The 17,063-nt window shown below is 51.4% G+C and overlaps 2 protein-coding genes across 2 annotated transcripts in view; both read left to right on the top strand.

The window, feature by feature from the left end:
• LOC128274580 (microtubule-associated protein futsch) overlaps positions 1 to 17,063 on the top strand; it is a 28,733-nt gene that overhangs the window by 3,384 nt on the left and 8,286 nt on the right. The window contains exons 2-5 of the mRNA XM_053012817.1: positions 8,372 to 8,470; positions 15,731 to 15,903; positions 16,546 to 16,768; positions 16,851 to 17,009. Of these exons, the coding sequence (XP_052868777.1) occupies positions 8,372 to 8,470; positions 15,731 to 15,903; positions 16,546 to 16,768; positions 16,851 to 17,009 (654 nt within the window). The remainder of the gene's footprint in view (positions 1 to 8,371; positions 8,471 to 15,730; positions 15,904 to 16,545; positions 16,769 to 16,850; positions 17,010 to 17,063) is intronic.
• On the top strand, positions 13,310 to 13,884 carry LOC128271766 (uncharacterized). The gene is made up of 2 exons (XM_053009399.1): positions 13,310 to 13,404; positions 13,471 to 13,884. Exons 1-2 carry the CDS (start codon positions 13,353 to 13,355, stop codon positions 13,875 to 13,877), a joined length of 459 nt encoding a protein of 152 aa, XP_052865359.1. The 5' UTR covers positions 13,310 to 13,352; the 3' UTR covers positions 13,878 to 13,884.

Raw genomic sequence — 17,063 nt, 5'->3', positions numbered from 1 at the left:
TGGTCCAACGTCGGGCCAAGATTTCTAGAGCTTCTACACCCTGTCCACCCTGTCCCTGTCCACACACCGCCCGTCCGGTCACCCCGATCAACGGCTTCCAAATGCGGGCAGAAGTTTGTGCGCAAACGCGCCACAATGCTGTTTTCCGGCATCATTTCGTGTTTTTTTGTGTGGTGTTGCCTCTGCCGTGTCTCGGGCTCGGGCTGGTGTTGCTTTCTTGTCCACCTGTTCCTGCCACCGGTGAGCTTTCTCGGGATGCCTTAAATAATCCACTGGAAAACGGGCTACGGGTTGGCTGAATTTTGCAACAACATCTTCCCCATACTTGGCCATGCTAATCTTACTGAGCTCGCGAACATACCGAACACAGGTCATTCTCTGAAAAGCTGCCCGAGCTCTCCGAGGCTCCGAGGCTCCGAGGACTCGCCGCCAGGGTCTGGGGCCCGGGAGGAGGGTATAATCATAAAACGATTTGAATCAGACATGCAATCAGCTGGCAAGTCCGCGTGAAGGCTCGACCAGCTGATGACGGGCGGATTACACTCGCCCCTCCGTGGTCCGTCCGGCCGGGTAGACCTCATTTTCTGGCAGAGCTTTTGGGCTATCCAATCTGACCGACCGGCTGGCTGTTGAGGCCACACTCTTATCATGGGGCCGCACGCCATCACCAGCACGGTTGGCTTGTTTGTTGGTGCGCCAGCATTCCAACACGGCAGCACCCGGCCCCAGAATGCCTTTCGCGGGAGGAAGTTCAAAAAAAGCTCCACTCCAGCACTGGCGGAGTGCTCATTTAAAATTCATGGCCTAGCCACACGGGACCGGGCCTAAGGATATTTTTCGTATCGTTCAGCCAACGTACGTACGTGAGTTAGTTGTATTTAAAAGGAAAACCATCGCCGTTCCTCTTATGCGGGCCCGTACAACGATCGGATAGCGTGCCGGAATAATTATATACCACGGGAGGGGTGGCCACGGGGTGGACCCCAAAAATATCCCCCCACCCCCCCGCCCGGTGCCGAATTACGTCACGCCCAGTTGAAGGGGAGTTTTGAGAAAAACGGAAGGTCCACGGAAGGTTTTGGAGGTCCTTTTTCCCATAATATGAAGCCCCATCAATTATGCCGGACGGGGGTCGATGCCGCGGGTCGTACCGTCGTCCGTTTACGGTGCCGCCGGTGTGTGTTGAAGTGAGTAGGGTCCAGAGAGCCATAAAATGGGGTAAAAATGGGGCTTTCAATTTGATTTTGAAATTCGTTGCAATTCCGATTCCGAGGTGATTAACATTTCATAACGAACCGCGAGATGGGTGCGTAAAAATGTGAACTCGCGGTTCGTTTTGTGCCGTGCCTCGAGGCGGGCCTCATTATTGACGGCTTAACAGCATCGAAATGCACATCCTAGGACACACGATGGGTCGACCGCAACGAGTTCCGGTAGGTCTACCTTATCGGGCGTCGTGAACCCATACCCATAAACACGGTTCGCTGGTAGTCGTAGTAGGCTATTTGGCGATTGGAAGCGCCACATAGCAACGGAGGAGCCGCATCGAGAAAGCACTTCCCGTAGGACCCGCGGCGACATAGGCAGACATAAATAATAAACTGCGAAACGGGCCGCCCAAAAATAACACTCGCTGCCAAAAAGCCGGTTCCATAGAAGGTCCGCGCCAGACAGGTCGTATCGATTTTCGGCGTTGGGCCGAATTAACGGACGACAAAAGAAAAAAAGTAGGAACATCCTCGACATCACGGATTCCATGGTTTTTGGCGCTACTTAAGAGTCGCCCGCTCCGGGCAAGAGATTATCACCGAAAATGTCAACCGAAACACCGGCTTTTCCCCGGAGTAATTGTTTTTCTATGTCCCGGTGTCCCGGCCGGCCGGTGGTTTGTCGGTGGAGAACATTTTCTGACTGTTCTATTTTTGGGGCCTTCGGGGACCGAAAGTTTCCTCGCGGAAGCGGATTATTTTACAGGCGGGATAGAACTTTGAGACAAGCAAGTATTATGCGTTCATTATGCGTGTGGTTGGTTTCGGAAAACGGATAAAATGAAGCCGTTCCTGATTGGTGGCGGTGCCGTCGGCGTTTTTGGCAGCGATCCGTGTTTACCGTTCAATTTATCACTTCAAGGATCGCGCTTGTGGTAATCCGCACTCTATCCTGGGTGAAGCTTTCGTTGACAAGCTTTTTGCGGAGAGCGAGGAGGGGGGGCAATATTGGGCCAACGACATTAATTAGAGACGATGATGATGGATCTAAATTTACGCCACTCTGACGGTTCTTTGGTTCGCCCGATGGCGCGATGTGTCAGCTTCGTTGTCATTTGCAAATTAGGACGTGTGTCACGGCAATCTTGATCGAGGGAGGCGTTGGGCGAATTGAAAACATGTTTGTTTCGCATCCTCAGGGTTGCTATAAACAAGTCGGAAAGGTCTATTTAGCGGAGCCGGGGCATAGTTGCGTAACTACAGTAGGCGGTTGCCAAATTCTCCGCGTCCGTGACATTGATGGGGCCGTTTTTGGGTGAAATCAAAACAAACATCAACTACGATTTGCGTCATGCCCCCACGAATGGCAGAACCAACTGGGTGTGTTTTCAGGACATGTGGGCCCTCGGCGGTGCGTTTTTGCCCGAGGGGTCCGTAAATTTCGTGTGCACTATTGATAAAACTACACATTACTCGCCGTAGCTCTGGAGCTCGGGAAAATGGTCGATTTGTGTAACGCAGTGACTTGCAAAGCGTGGAAATTGGTTCCGCAAGTTCCAGTCTGTCCGAGGGCGAACTGGGTCCTGGGGCTATGTTTAACGGTTCGGGCAGAAATTATGCAGACCCCCCCAACCCACAGCTTGTGGGAGGCCAATATGTTTTGGCAGTTTGGCATGCAAACGCGTAAATATATGCAGATTGGGGTCGAATTTTGACCCCCAGGCGCCAGCCGGCGTCAGGGTTCTCACAAACAAAACACATTTAGAACAAAAACACTTTCCTTCAAGTCTCGTTCCCGTTCCGTGCTGACATTCGACCGACCAGTCCCCGGGCAAGGGTTCGGATAATCATTGTTTTTGAAGAATGACAACGCTGGTTCAACGACCGACCGGAAAGCGGATATCAAATTGACAATCGGCTTCGTTCGGCCCCCCGACAAAACAAAAAAAACAACCGAATGGCCCGTTCGGTGGAGGAGATTAGTGGCAGTTGGTCGGTGGTAATTGAATCTGGCGCCACAGACCATCAGGCGCGGTCCTGCGGTCGGTTTTGTCGGTGGCCCACATTGCGTTATAACGTACCATTAGCGAGGGAGAGCCGAGGCAACCGGGGGGAATAGGTGGGGGTCCCTTATCGGGTTGCGTGAGGGTGCGTATCCTTGCGCGGCCGTTACGCAGACGGTGCTTTACGTAACCGGCGTCTGGTGACCGGTTTTTGGGTCACATATTGATCTCCGTCGTATGCCCCATGCGCTTAATCCTTGTCTGCGATGAATCCTGAGACAGAGAGAGAGAGCGGTCTGAAGTTTCACTGTCTAGCTTTCTCGATACATTTACTGGTTAAATTTAAATAATATAATTTGTTTTGTAAAATTTGAAGTTTTCTAAATGTTAAGTTGTAACTCTTGTCTGTTATAGGGAACTGCAACTGAAACCGGAATGTCACTTTGTTCGTTTCCATGGAGACACGGGTTGCTTAGTCAAAACTTTTCCGTACGATACTTTCGCCCTGTGCTACATCTCGCCCAGCCTTGAGCCATGTTAACATGGTTTTCCTTTCGGATCTACAATAACAAGATATGAATATGAAAAGGATTTTGATAGCATTCCGGGCGCTGTCCTCCCGAATGCAAAGTCGGATTACTTTTGTCCTTTTGTTCCGATTCTCCCAATTTTCGCCCTTTTATTAAATTTCCCGTTTGAAAACCACACACAAAAGAGCGAACCCCCGGACCGACCGGCGGACCGTTGCGTGGAAAAACCTATGGAGTGGCCTTCACGAAACGAAATAAGTCCCGTCTTTGGGCCGCCTGTTGTGCCTGGAAATCCGGTACGCATCGCGGTACGATGCCCATTGCTAATCTAATTAACGGAAGGAGTAATAAGCTTCGCGCTCGATCGGCGGCGCACGGCTCCATCACAGACGCCTTTTTAGGCCCCGGCGGCGGCCAGGTCACACGCACCAAGAATTTCTCGAATTTCTCGCCATTATGTACACACGCACAAGCCTTGGCCCTCAAGGGCCCGAGGAGCGCCTCATAAACCCCGTTTTCCACTGTCTCGGAGCTAGCTATCCTCGGCTGGTGCGCGTTATTTATGGTCGTGGTGCTTTCAATTGGCGACCCCTTTCACGCGGGCCAGAACCCCTTCGGATTAGTGCAGAGTAGTGTGCTTGAGGGCGCACAAGCTTATCCTATTTCGCGGTTGACTGATTTTGACGGTAGTAGCAGCCGCCGGTCGGACCGCCACAAGTGGTTCACCGTTCCGACGGCTCCCGCTCTAGGATCCGGGTTCTTGAAGGGCTTCTGCCCGCCAAGTATTGCACAACAAACGAGCCCTTGGCCGGTGGCCTTCGACTTTGCGCGACTCTTTGTTAATGAATTATTAAATGTCATTTTAAACCACTCTCATGTTGACTGAGAAAAACCAACCGAACTGTAATACATTACGTGTATACGAAGGGTTTTTGGGGAATGCTAAAATGCATTTTTAATAGCCCACGAGGTTATCGGTTTTCCAGGGTTGTGAATCTATTTGGTTTTGGTTTGGTTTGCACATTGGTGCGGTGAGTAATTGAAATCGTATCAGGGCTCCTGGCCGCCTAAAACCACCAACTATTCGCCCATTAGAACCGGTTGAACGCACGATTGCATCGGTTGGGATGGTGGTGAAGCAAAGGACCCCCCCAAGGGTGGGTGTCCGGGGCGCCCAGCAGAGCAGCCAACGGCCAGCCAGCTGATACATTAATTACAAAATACATTAGAAGCCGAAAAACGTCCCGACGCGAAGTCCCCGTTTTCAGTGTCAGTGTCTGCGGCCCATCGAAAATCTAAATGATATAAATCATCCATAAATCAATGATTGCGTGACCGGAAATATTTGTCGGAACAGGCCACGGAGGCGGCCACCCCGCGGCGGCGGCGGCGGCGGCGGCGGCGATGTTTTTATGCTTTATTAGAGTTTTTACCCAACACCGTAAACCCTTCCTGGGGGGGTTCCTTCCTTTTTTCCCCGTTTTAGGTTCCCCATGACCCGAAAACGAAAGCCGAGTGAGGTGAATGAGTCACTTTAATTGTCGTTTGAAAACGCGGGGCTTGTTTTATGGACGGGAAGCTATCGAATTACTTTATGAAGGTTGCCTTTTGCTGCTAACCGGCCCTCCCTAACCAGTAAGCCGGCCCCGTAAGAACGAGTCGTTTGCCGAGTTTTGGGCTATAAATTGTGGTGCGAAATTAAATGGACCACCTGCAGTCACGAGGATTACACCGGCCACCGCCGAGGGAGTGTAGAGCCAAAAAGGACTGACAGCGATAATAAATATCCTTACATGGCACCCTCAAAAATACGTTCCGCGAGCGCCTCTAAGCTCTTCTGTCGTTGCACATACTTCATTCCGGGTTCTGCAAAGTACACCTTACATGACCACCTTCAACGCGAAGATTGTTGTGCGCCCTTCGGTCGCCGACGATGATAATGCTATCTCTTGGAACTGAATCATCGTCGTTAGGCAAACATTTTCTCAGCGGCTCGGCTTCTAGGGAGTCCCAAGCTGTGCCCAGTCGTGCTGAGACAATCAGAGTTTTGATTGGAAAACCCGATTTGGAGAAGCAAACTTGACGTCATGTCACGTTCACATACCCGGCCGGGTCGGATCGGGCCAGGACCGGGTGAATCACGTGTGTTGTTTGCCGAGTGAAATTGGTATTCACTGAGGCACTTCAAGCGGATTGGCTGCAATTGCACCGACTAAACAGCGGACGGCACGGCCGTTCATCTGGTTCCCGTTGGTAAGCTCTCCTCGGGAATGAATCTTGTTGCTATACTTTTCCCAATTAAACAAGACCCTAATGGTGGCCGATTTATAACTAATCACCGGCCATTTAGTCGATTTATTGCACCCCGAAATTGCTCACTAAAGAAAGTGGTTTGCGCTCACACTCTTTAGTTGGGCCAGTAGAGTTTACCGTTTTCGCCGTTCACGCTGTGCCGGGTTTCTAGCTTGAACTTATCGGTGGTGGTAAACCTGGCTGGGTAAATAATACACTCATTGTCACGCTTGATCATATCTGGATCGCAATCGCAATCAATTGCGAGCGCTCTAGGTGCTCGTCCCCGGTCGGGAAGGGCCATAAATATCTGATGATGTGCTGTGTCCATAAACTCACAGGACTTTCTCTGGGTCTCTCTCTCTCTCTGTCGCTTTCCCATCGGGATCCATTTATTTCGGTTTTCTCGTTTATGCTCTCGAAAGCTGCGGCGCACATGTATATTGTATTTTCTCGCCCATCGACGTGATAGAAGAGAGATAGACGCACACGGGTCGTATGAGTCGACTTTCTTCGACGACCGGCTCCAAGGGGTGATGTCATTTGGGTGACCTTCTTGGGTACGGACGGTGTCGTCACCCAATCGAGACCAGCGCGCGCGTGGTGTACCGTTTTGTCGCCTCGCGGTCGGGAACTACAAGAAGAAGTCACGTCCGATTGACGTGCTGGTGTGTGCGGATTCGATACAATACATCGTTTTTCCCCTTTTGGAAAACAAGCGACACGGCCACGGACAAGATACTGTTAGTTGAGTGGTAAAGTTGGCCTAAGAAAACCAATCTCGGCCGATGGCCGCCAGCCATGAACTTGCCTCCCAGCGGTGTTTTAAAATAAATTAACCGACACACCGGGCTATTAATTGCCCCAAAGGTCGATCGTCTCCCAAGAGGCTCCCAAGTTCCGCGAAAAGGTAATCGGCTTTTTAAAGCACTTTGGCCGGACCCGAGCCCGGAAGCACCGGCTTCTCGACGCGATCCGAAACCACGCTTTCGGATGCTGTGCTCACCTCAGATAATGCGCTCCAATCCTCCATCGCTCATTAGTTATGCTAACCGGAGAATGAGATTACTTTGGAAAATTAAACTTATCAAACGGCGGAAAGACGGCGCAACGCTGATCGACGGACAGGTTCGCCGGTGATGGACACGGTAATTAATTGAATTGATTACACCGGGCCGGGCCAGGATTGCAAATAATTTGGCGCCCCAGTGACCGAGGCTCTTCCACCCGGTGCCCGGCGACTAATAATATTTTCTGGCACCAAATTGGGGCCCCATCGATTTATTTGGCGAAACACGAGACGGCTTTGACATCAAGCTTGATGTGTGTCACTCAAAAGCTAATGCAAGCCATCAGCAGCGCTATCGAAGGCACCGTCAGCCAGAGGCTTGGCACCGCGCCGTAGCCTTCGGACGAGCTGAAGGAGAACCCGGGAGAGATGGCCGCCAATGCCGTGTCGGACGAGAGCTTCGTGCCGAATCCGTTGCAGTAATCTTCGTCGTTGCAGGTCCGGCAGCCCAGCACCTTGACCATCTTCCAGTTCGTCAAACCGCACAAATTGGCACGCTGCAGCGTGCAGCTTTTGACCGTGCCCGTTCGGTTGCCGTGGGCATTAGTGAGCCGCAGCTCGAAGCACACGAACTGATCGCCACTCTGCAGCTCCCGGAACTGGGGAATGTCCGTGAGGCGCTCGAAATTGGCATGCACACTGTTGACCCGCTCGAGGCTGCACTCGATAAGCTCCTCGTTGTTGCCGCAAGTGTCCCAACCGCACTGATGGCACCGGAGCGCTTCCGTGACTGCAGGAGAAAAAAGCCCCGGTAAATGAATCGCGAGCCTTTCCGATCGAAACAACCTACCGAACCAGCAGCGGCAGTAGAAGAACAGCAGAAGGGTCAGCGTTCTGGGGTCACGGCGAGCCATTTCTTGATCTTTCTTCGCCGAATGATGATCAACCACTGAGTGGTGAGCAAGTGAAAATCGAATCCCATCGCCACCGACCGACGAGAAGAAAAACCGCAACAAGGTACGTGCTTTGGCACGGAAAAAATGATGGCCCCGTGGCCATGTCCCCGGCTGCAATTTGCTTACGTAAGTGAGGTATTTTATCAACATTGAAACCTTCGCGGTGTGCTTCGATTGAAATTGTAGCTCGCTTATGACGCTTGGAGCATCGCAGTAGGCCGACAGCATAAAGTTCGTTCATCGTTAAAAAGAGGCGTTTGATGCGGAAAGCGGGATTTGGAGCCATTTATTTTTGAAAGAATAAACCACTAAAATGGTCTGTTTTGAAGCGAGTAGGTCATTAAATTATTTTTACTCTCATTTCTTTTCACAGGCTTTCTGTCATGGAACGTCGGCGATTTCCATGTCGACCTGGAGGAAGAGCTGCATACCATCACGTTGCAGGCGCTGGAAGGCGACGAAGGAAAGCACGGTAAGTGGAAGCCCCCCCCCCCCCACCGTTTGTTGTGGCATCTCGGATCCTAGGGTCATTACAAAACACCCCGAACCGCACCGCAATCAGTGTAATCCAGTGCCCGGCAACATAACGCTACATATCTTTACACGTTTCCCTTTTTTAAACGCCTTTTAAATCCGGGTCCTTTACAATGTGACCCGAATTAAGCGGCCGAATCGCGCAAGGGTCCCCCCCCCCCATGGGAGGCCGCGGTTTTGATACACAACCGACCGGACCGGACGCGCACAAGGTCAAGCACAAAGTTTGTGGAAAAATAATTCATTAACTTTACTGTCGGCGACGGCGCGAAGGCGTTAGCCGGTCGTCGGAGCCCGGCCCCGGGGGTGTATTTTAGTCAAGGACGACTAACCGCCAGGAGGACGGCTCGACGAAAAACGGTCCTCCGCCGCCGTCGCCGGGGCACGTGGCGTGGTTATGGTAATGAGTAACGCATGTTTGATAACAATTTATGTGACGAAAACATTGGCACGGAAGAAAGTTAAAATGAGTTTCGGCAACCAGGCAAGAAATTTGATCAGCGAAGCGTTACCGGGCAAAGTTTGCTCTTCGAAAGACTCTCGCGGTGGGTTGTACTTCTTGTTTCAATTTAGTCTTTTAATTTGAAACTTGTCTTTCAGAACATTCAGAGGGCAATGGATGCCATTAACCGACAACACCTTTTCGGTCGAAGCTTCGCCATCAAATTGTCGATCGCCGGCTTCGCTGGGGACGTGGGACGAGGTCGTAAATTCGAATGGCAAGAAAACCCTCTAAATCGACCCGATCGGGCGAAAAAGGCGAACATTTTCTCACCGTCCTCGCCGTTTCGGGTGTAACAAAAGCCGGATCATTTCTGCCGCAGATAGTGTAAATTTTTAATCCAAGGACAAGATGAAGCACGGACGGTTCGTTCCTGCGGATTCAATTTCGCTCCATCAACACCTTCGCGCGGAGATAATAACAATCGACTCCCGGGGATGTGCCGATGATTCCTTTTTCCACAAATTGATCGAAGATTCGGAAACGGAAGAAAAAATGCCCTTCAATAGCCTTCAATAAGTGAAAAGTTTTCTTTCTCCAGTGTTTAACTGGAAAAACATTTCTCAACCATCGAGTGCTTGGATCGCATTGCAGTGTTACCGAGAATAAACCCAATCATCCGTACGCGAGTTTACTCCGCAACATTGTGCGAGATATGCTGGATTGGAGTCACTTTGTCGTCGTCGTTGGCGCAACCGGCAACGTTGGCTCCGAGCGCGAGTCAAAAATCGATAGCATGTGTGCTAAATTTAGCAAAAATCGTGCACAGGTGCATGGCATGCTTCTCCATGCTGCAACATAATCGTCATCGCCATCATCATCATCATCCTCGTGTGTGTTTGTCCATTGTGCTTCCAACAACAGCTCCTCGGCATAGAGAGCGAGAGATATGCAAAAGAAATGTAATTTCGAAAACCGACGCGCAATTGGCTGCCCGAGCATCGATCGAAGGATGCTGCTGCTGCTGTGGGCCGGGATTCCGCCGTGGCATTCTGAGATGACTTGTTTGTTTCGTCTGTGTCGGTTTTACGGCGTTCGGCGAATGTGTGTTGTCGGATGGTTGCTAAGATTGCTGTTTTATTGTTTTGCTACTGCGCGGCGGCGATGGCGATGAATGTTTCGTAAATCGAATCGCAAATAAACCTGAAGCGGAGCAAATAAAATAAAGGGAGCAGTTGTTCTGCTTAAATTCGTCTATTTTAGCGTTTTGTTGGGATGTTGCAATGCTTCTCCGCTTATGAATGGACCCTCTCCGTGATCGTTACTGCAAGTGAAATCCGCCATTCTTTCCAAGGGAAGGGAACGGACAGAGAGCTGAAGTCGTTAACGTAGAGCTTTCTTGTTCAGTAAATAAAAGGCGGTGAGAAAAGAATCTTCCACGTGAGGTTCCGGACGTTCCATGGTTGCCATTCTCACGGTACAACATATTAGATTCCTGAACAACATATAATATTGCTCTCCGGAGCCCGATGTTTGCTCTGAATGGACCGCAGAGCCTAGAGACATTGTGTGAACAACTATTTATATATTTAGTGCTTTTGCTGCTGCTTGAATAGATTATTGCTGCGTTGCGTTACATTCTTGCGCTAGGGAACATAAAAACGCGCCGACAGCTAATTTCCGATCGAATGCTACGAAAGCTCGTGATACGAGTCGCTCGAGTGAGCCAAATTGATTCCAAATCCAGCCCGGAGATCCAGCTCGCCACACACAACCGATCACGAATGGGCGAGATTATAATTTAATTTCGTGTTCGAAACTCGTACGTCCGCCGGCCGGAGTCGGAACTGACACGCACGTTCGCATTTCGGTTTTGCGCCAGTAATACCATTAATCTGAAACGGGAAACGACCAACCGAGGATCTAATTTATGTTCCGTGTTCCGTGGGCACTGCAGAAGAATTGTGCTCCGAACGATACACGGCCTACGGCGCGGTCCTGCGATGAAAGCACAGATTGGGCAAATGAATTGATTCCCCAGACTATCGTGTCCCATCCCTTCGCCGTCTTCCGTCGTTTATCAATGTCGACAGCATAAGGGAAGGTTCTGGTACAGCCCGTCGTCGTCTCCGCCCGGGTACCTTTGGACCTCGGGCGATAAATTATCTTACTCGGTTGCATCTACGGAAGCGAGCGCCGACGAAGGTAACCTCCTTTCGGTGTCACCGAAGCCCCTGGAAGGTTGAAAAACAAAAGCGGTGGCCAAATAGATAAGGCACGTGGCAGCGTGGATGGAGGCGCATGGTGGCACAATTTCCTGTTTCCGGTGCAGTTTTATCCTTCTGCGTCTGCGTTGCGATGATGAGAAGCCAAAATGAGGTTGATCGCGTTAAAAGTGCATAATCGCCAAGCGAACCAGCCGAAGAACGAAGCAAACAGGGATGTTCCACAGAAACTTTGCCATTATTGGAAATGCGGGGGAAAAGTTTCCCAAGCCCGCGGGCTCCCGGAACAGTTGGTTTGATTGGCAATCGGGGCCCCAGTATGATGCTTTATTTTCGGTTCTGTAGAGGCATTGTGAGAGGATGGAACCAGAAATAGGTCATTAGGGATCTCTCCCTCACCACTTTGGCGTTTCGCGAAGTCGAAGTTAAAATCAATCTGCCACAGGGAAACTTGCTCGACGCTTTTGGAGAAGCTTGGAGCGGCCACGTAAATTGAATTTTCTTCCGGCTTAGAATCCGGCAGCTGAAAGGGATTGGGATGGATAAAATATTTACGCGCAAACACGGCACGGCGTTCAGAGATTTGATAATTCAGGGCAAGTACATTAAATTAATCCCCTTTAAAGTGCTTCATTCACGAAAGCTCTGCGGTCTGCGGACGATAGGAACTGATTACGGAATGAGGTCCGGGTTTTATCGTCTTTTTTTACGATAAACGACCTTTTGGGTGTTGGGCTGGAAGAGACCACCTTTCTCATCTCTTCACCTGCGGGCGTAGAGGGCGTCAGCCATCCGTCTGGCTCGAGTATCGATTAGAGTGTCCGGCTCAGACGGGGATGTACTTGTGGACCACGGGGTTCTAGTATCTCCGGGCGATAAGCCCGGTTCCGGTGTGAAGAGTTATAGCCTCAGTTAGATTTTTGACCGCAACGTTCGCGCTTCCCGTGTTGTGCTTCCCCCGGGCAATTTCGCTCTTTATCAACCGAACGATCAAGTGGCTGCGCCGTCTGTTATCGCCGTTCCTAGCCTCGGAGTGGCATCTGCATAAATAGTGGTGCCGATCCGGCCAGTGACGGTAGTCTGGACAAACGCAAGTGCACCGCCAAAGTGCTCCCGTCGAAGCGCAGCGAAAGTTTTGAAGGCGAAGAAATGAAGATCGTTTTGGGACTAGTGACACTCTGCGTCGTGCTCGCGGTAACCGGAGCCCAGACTACGGAAGCTCCAGCAACAACGGCAGCCCCAGCGACTACCACGGTAGCTCCAGTAACTACCAGCACGGTGGCTCCAGTAACTACTACCACGGTGGCTCCAGGACTTACTACCACTACCACGGTGGCTCCAGCAACTCCTAGTACGGTGGCTCCGGTGTCGACGACGACGCAGAAGAATGGATCCCCGAAGCCCGCCTCATCCGCCGTTCCGGTTCTGCTAGGAGCGATTCTGTCGACGGTTGTGCTCCGAAAGTACTGCTAGCTGGCCGGACTTGTTTGGAATAAAAAACGGCGAGAAAATGTGAACAAACTGTGAATATGGCGTTTTTACTACAAAAGGGCAAAGAATGGGCTGCGGTTCGTTCCATCGGCGCAAAAAGGGTCACCGATAGGAGCCGTCTGAGATAGGCATCGAATATCTTGATATCTCAATTTCAGTGGCTCCGGCCGGGTGGAAGACCTTTACCAAGGGCTCAAGAAAAAAGGAAACGAAAAGAAATTGTTTGCCCCTGTAATGCTGTGCAAATTTACCGCCACCCAATGCCTTCATTTGCTTCTGCGCCGGCCACGAGTGCCACGTTGACATTGGCGTCCTTGAACGTGCTTAAGCATTGTCCCCGATGTCACGTTCCGTGTGTGTGTGCTGCTCGGCGTGGAAGGGGCCTCCGGGTTTTCTTTCCCCACTCACGAATGCCAATGTTTGGATAGTGTGTAATTTAGAACAACAAAAACGGGCAACCAAATATCGGCCATTTCTAATAAAAGTGTGGCCCTGTTCGACCCCTATACGACACTATCTTCGAGGGCGCGATACGTTGTGCAAATTCAAACAAAAGATAACGAAAATGCATTCCCGGTGCACTTTCGTGTCTATAAATGTATGTCATCGTTCGACGGGCCGAGCCAGTGTGGCATTGATTTCGAGATTTTTGCATCCTCCCGATGAAAGTTCTAACGCTCGCAGTCCTCCTGGGGGTGCTGTGCGCCGATCGAGGTAAGCGTTTGCGCTTCGTCCGCTTCACTCGCCAGTTCCACATCTTTCGGTTTGCCTTTCCGCTAGGCCACGGCTTCAAGTGCTATCGGTGTTCGAGTAACAGCAGCTTCGAGGACTGCTCTAAGGTCGTTAGCGCGATAAAGTGCGAGGAACTGGCGGGGCTCAACGGGCTGGGAGGCACCGCGATGGCCGGCATGCTGAACGTTTCGTTCGCCTGCACCAAAGTCAGTCTCGATGGGCCGTTGGGTCGGCAGTTCATCAAAACCTGCATCCCTAGCCTGACGGAGCGCCAGTTCTGTACGCTGCTCACCAACCAAACGCAAACCCTGGTCAGCGGGATGGCGGTGAAGGAATGCAAGGTATGCCACAAGGAACTGTGCAATGGGGCGCCGGCCACGGAGTGGCGACCTGCGGTGCTCGCTTCGAGTGTGACTTTAACTTGTTATCTGATAAGTTTACTACTTTTTAAATAAAGCCACCGAGTGGTCGGTTCTCTGGTGATAAAGCTATTGGTCATCCGATCTTTGGTGGGGTCAGGGCGTTAATTGAATCGGCCGAAGCCGTGTCGTTAGACCGACGACATCCGGGGAGCTTCTCATTAGCTGGCAATTATTATCCAGTCACCAGTCGATAAACAGCTGTAAATGGCCGCTCACCATAAATCAGTGCCCCGCCGCGTAGAACCCTGCGAGTCCGAATGTTGCCATCGGTCATGCGCAGGAACTTGCTGCGGCTCTGCATCGTAACATACACCATGCTGCACCACGGAACTGCAGTGGCACGGAGGCACTAATTGATTGAGCAGATGTGTGCGATTCGAATCGATACTACTTCTAAAGAGGCCCCGCCGTGTAATCACTATCAGCCCGGCTAAAAATAAACGAAAATTGTTAAGAACACATATTTGACAACGATGCGAATTAAATCCGCTGAGTCCGGAGACCGGAACGCGGGTGTTGAAATTGATTATGGCAGCAAAACCGAGGTGGGTCAACACTGTGTGTGCCGCGGTGTTACTTTTTACGTGCTCGAGAACAACCAGAAAACAATCACTAACATCCCGGGCCGGGCTTTCAGGAAGCGGCGCGGTTTTGTGGGCCCCATTCTGCTGAGGCGGTTAAAAATACATGAGTATGCAAATTTCCCACAGTGGCCGGCAACCGGACCGGCCGGACTTGGCGGTGGCCGGAGTGCCTGAAGCCTGTGCCTTCCACACAACCTCAGCAGCCAATCTCGGGCCGTGCCGGGCAGAGGGTAATGAAAAGTATACAGACATAAAATCCGCCACACTTTACTGTGACCTTCACAGGATGCATGCAGGATATGGCCCTCACAGGACGCGGGCAATAAAATGGCTCTCGAGGAACGACGACGGCCCGGAGAACGGCGCTCCGGGCGCTACGAATCACGAGCGCCCGTATCCAATATGCCCGCGTGTGTGTGTGCTTACAGAAGAGGGTCCTTCTGCGTCGGAGAATCCTTTCAAAATTTCATAACTTTCGTCTCGGCTGAAGCCGCCGGTGCGGTGGTGAGAGCTGCCGGCGGCCATTAGGGAAATGTAAAAGTTATTCAATATGTAAGCACCAAGCACCGATACGGAATATTTCATCGAAATTTATTCACCGGGCGGGCGGATTGCGAAAGTGTATTAACCGCAGAACGGTTTAGGGCTTTGTGTGTGGCTTTGAAAGCCGAAGTCAAAGCTTGGTCTGTATTAACCTTGTGTGCCTTAAACCAAACAGCGGGACTTCTATTCACCTTGGGCGACACTGCTCCATCGTTGCTTCATCGTAGTAGACAAGGAGTAAGTGCTTTGTTTTAGCTCCTGCAGAATCCGGTACGGCAAATTCAAGCCTCATTAAAATGTAAGAATGGCGCAAGTGGCACTGCAGTTCGTGTGTGTTTAATGGCTTTATTGTTGTTCTTGCGTGAAAGCCGTTTCGCGAAACTTCTCGAATATGTCACTGTCAGCGTCAGCAGATTGTTGTGACAATTTTTATCTCTCGCGCGCCGGGTCCGGGGATTTCTTTTTCAGGAACACCAGGACCGGGCCGAATTGCGAGGCGTAAATGGTTTCCGATCGAAGCGTGAAATGTGTTTGACATTGTGGCCGGGAAGGTTATGGCATCATCATCATCTCTCGCGTGTCGTGCGTGTCTGTGAGCCGTCAGTTAACATGACGAGAGATGATTGATGGGGGATCTAGCAACCATTGCGTCCTGATCCTGAATAACCGCCGCGGACCCGTTTCGTACCATCTCTTCTCCTTCTTGGTTGATTTGATAAACGATTGCTCACGAATTGCTTCCCTCGGCGCTTTTCGCAGGTGAACGGCTGATTCAGTACGCCAGCGAGAACCTGGTTACGGAGATCCTGATTCACCCGCAAGTCAACACCTTCATCCAGTGCATCCGGAATCTGCTCAGTAGCTTCACGCGACACCGACACATCATCCACACGGGCTACACCTTCGCCGGAAATGGATCCTGGATACTGCAGGTGAGTGGACCCCACGAGGACTGCGGCGACCTTCAGAAGCCCACATTTTTATGAAACCCATAAACGCAGGTTATCGATCTGAAGCTAGGCCGCGTGAAACTGGCCACACAAAAAGCCAGTGGACCCAAGATGTGCTCGACAACAAGGCTCGAGTTTTCCCTTTTAACCAAGGTACGGCCGGGTTTTTTTCGATCAAGCAGAAAATGGTCGATCCGGCGGCCTTTTCTTTTTCCGAATCCGAATTTGGGGTCCGCCGCCGCACATTGAATGACCTCTGGAAAGGAAAAGGTTCTTGGGCCCTTCTTCTTCGTTCTCTCGGCCGTCGTAAGACGGATTGACGTCATTTATTCAGCACGGAGCCAATTTTCGCCGAAGGAGCTGAAGCCAGCCAGCGGATGGCGACAATGGGCGGTGTTGAATGACAACAGAATAGGACGACAATCGCGTCCCATTCGGAGTTCGGAGCTTCTCGAATAATGCGCCGAACAAACACGAGTAGTAATCAAAAATTTAGATAAATGATGCTGCGTTCGGTTCGGCCAGCCGAAGGGGCCAGGGCTTAGGGTGTAAATTGGGGATGACATTCCGTGTCCTTCGGGCGCCCGCTAATTCGCCCGTTGTGTTCGTTTTGTCCCGTCGCAGGATGGAACCTTCTCGGTGGTTGACTTCATGGAGGCGTTCCAGGAGCACGAGGTCCAGCGGGTGCTCCGCGCGTACCCCGATACGATCACGATGGACGTCCACTGTGCCCCCGGCGGCCAGTGGCACACGATTCAGGACAAGTCCTTTACGCGGCTGTGCGAGATTCGCCTCAATCCGGTCGACGTGCTGAGCTCGGGCAGCGAAAAGCTGAACTCCTTCGTCGGTGAGTCTTTGTTTCGGGGGGGACCATCAATGTGGCCACCGGTGGTCTCTAATCCTCGGTCTCTAATTCTCAATTATTGTAGCTTATCTGTCGTCCATGATCGTCCCGACGGAGATTTCGGAGCTGCTGGAAAGCTCGGACGTCGTCGGCAACATTCGCTTCAGTCACCCGACGCTCTACGTCTTCCCCGGTGGCCAAGGAGACGCCGCCCTGTTCGGAATCAATGGCTTTAACATGTTGGGTAGGTGGTCCTGGCCACAATTACTCTCGGGCAGCGTTTTGAAACCGGTTTTCT

This window comes from Anopheles cruzii, chromosome 3, assembly GCF_943734635.1.
Source record: "Anopheles cruzii chromosome 3, idAnoCruzAS_RS32_06, whole genome shotgun sequence".
Taxonomy (NCBI): domain Eukaryota; kingdom Metazoa; phylum Arthropoda; class Insecta; order Diptera; family Culicidae; genus Anopheles; species Anopheles cruzii.
This window is presented reverse-complemented; position numbering and strand designations above follow the sequence as displayed.

Bases quoted from the DNA above. Each gene is read 5' to 3' on its own strand.
- LOC128271766 (XM_053009399.1), top strand. From the start codon at position 13,353: ATGAAAGTTCTAACGCTCGCAGTCCTCCTGGGGGTGCTGTGCGCCGAT. The intron at 13,405-13,470 runs GTAAGCGTTTGC...CCTTTCCGCTAG, and splicing joins GGTGCTGTGCGCCGATCGAG to GCCACGGCTTCAAGTGCTAT.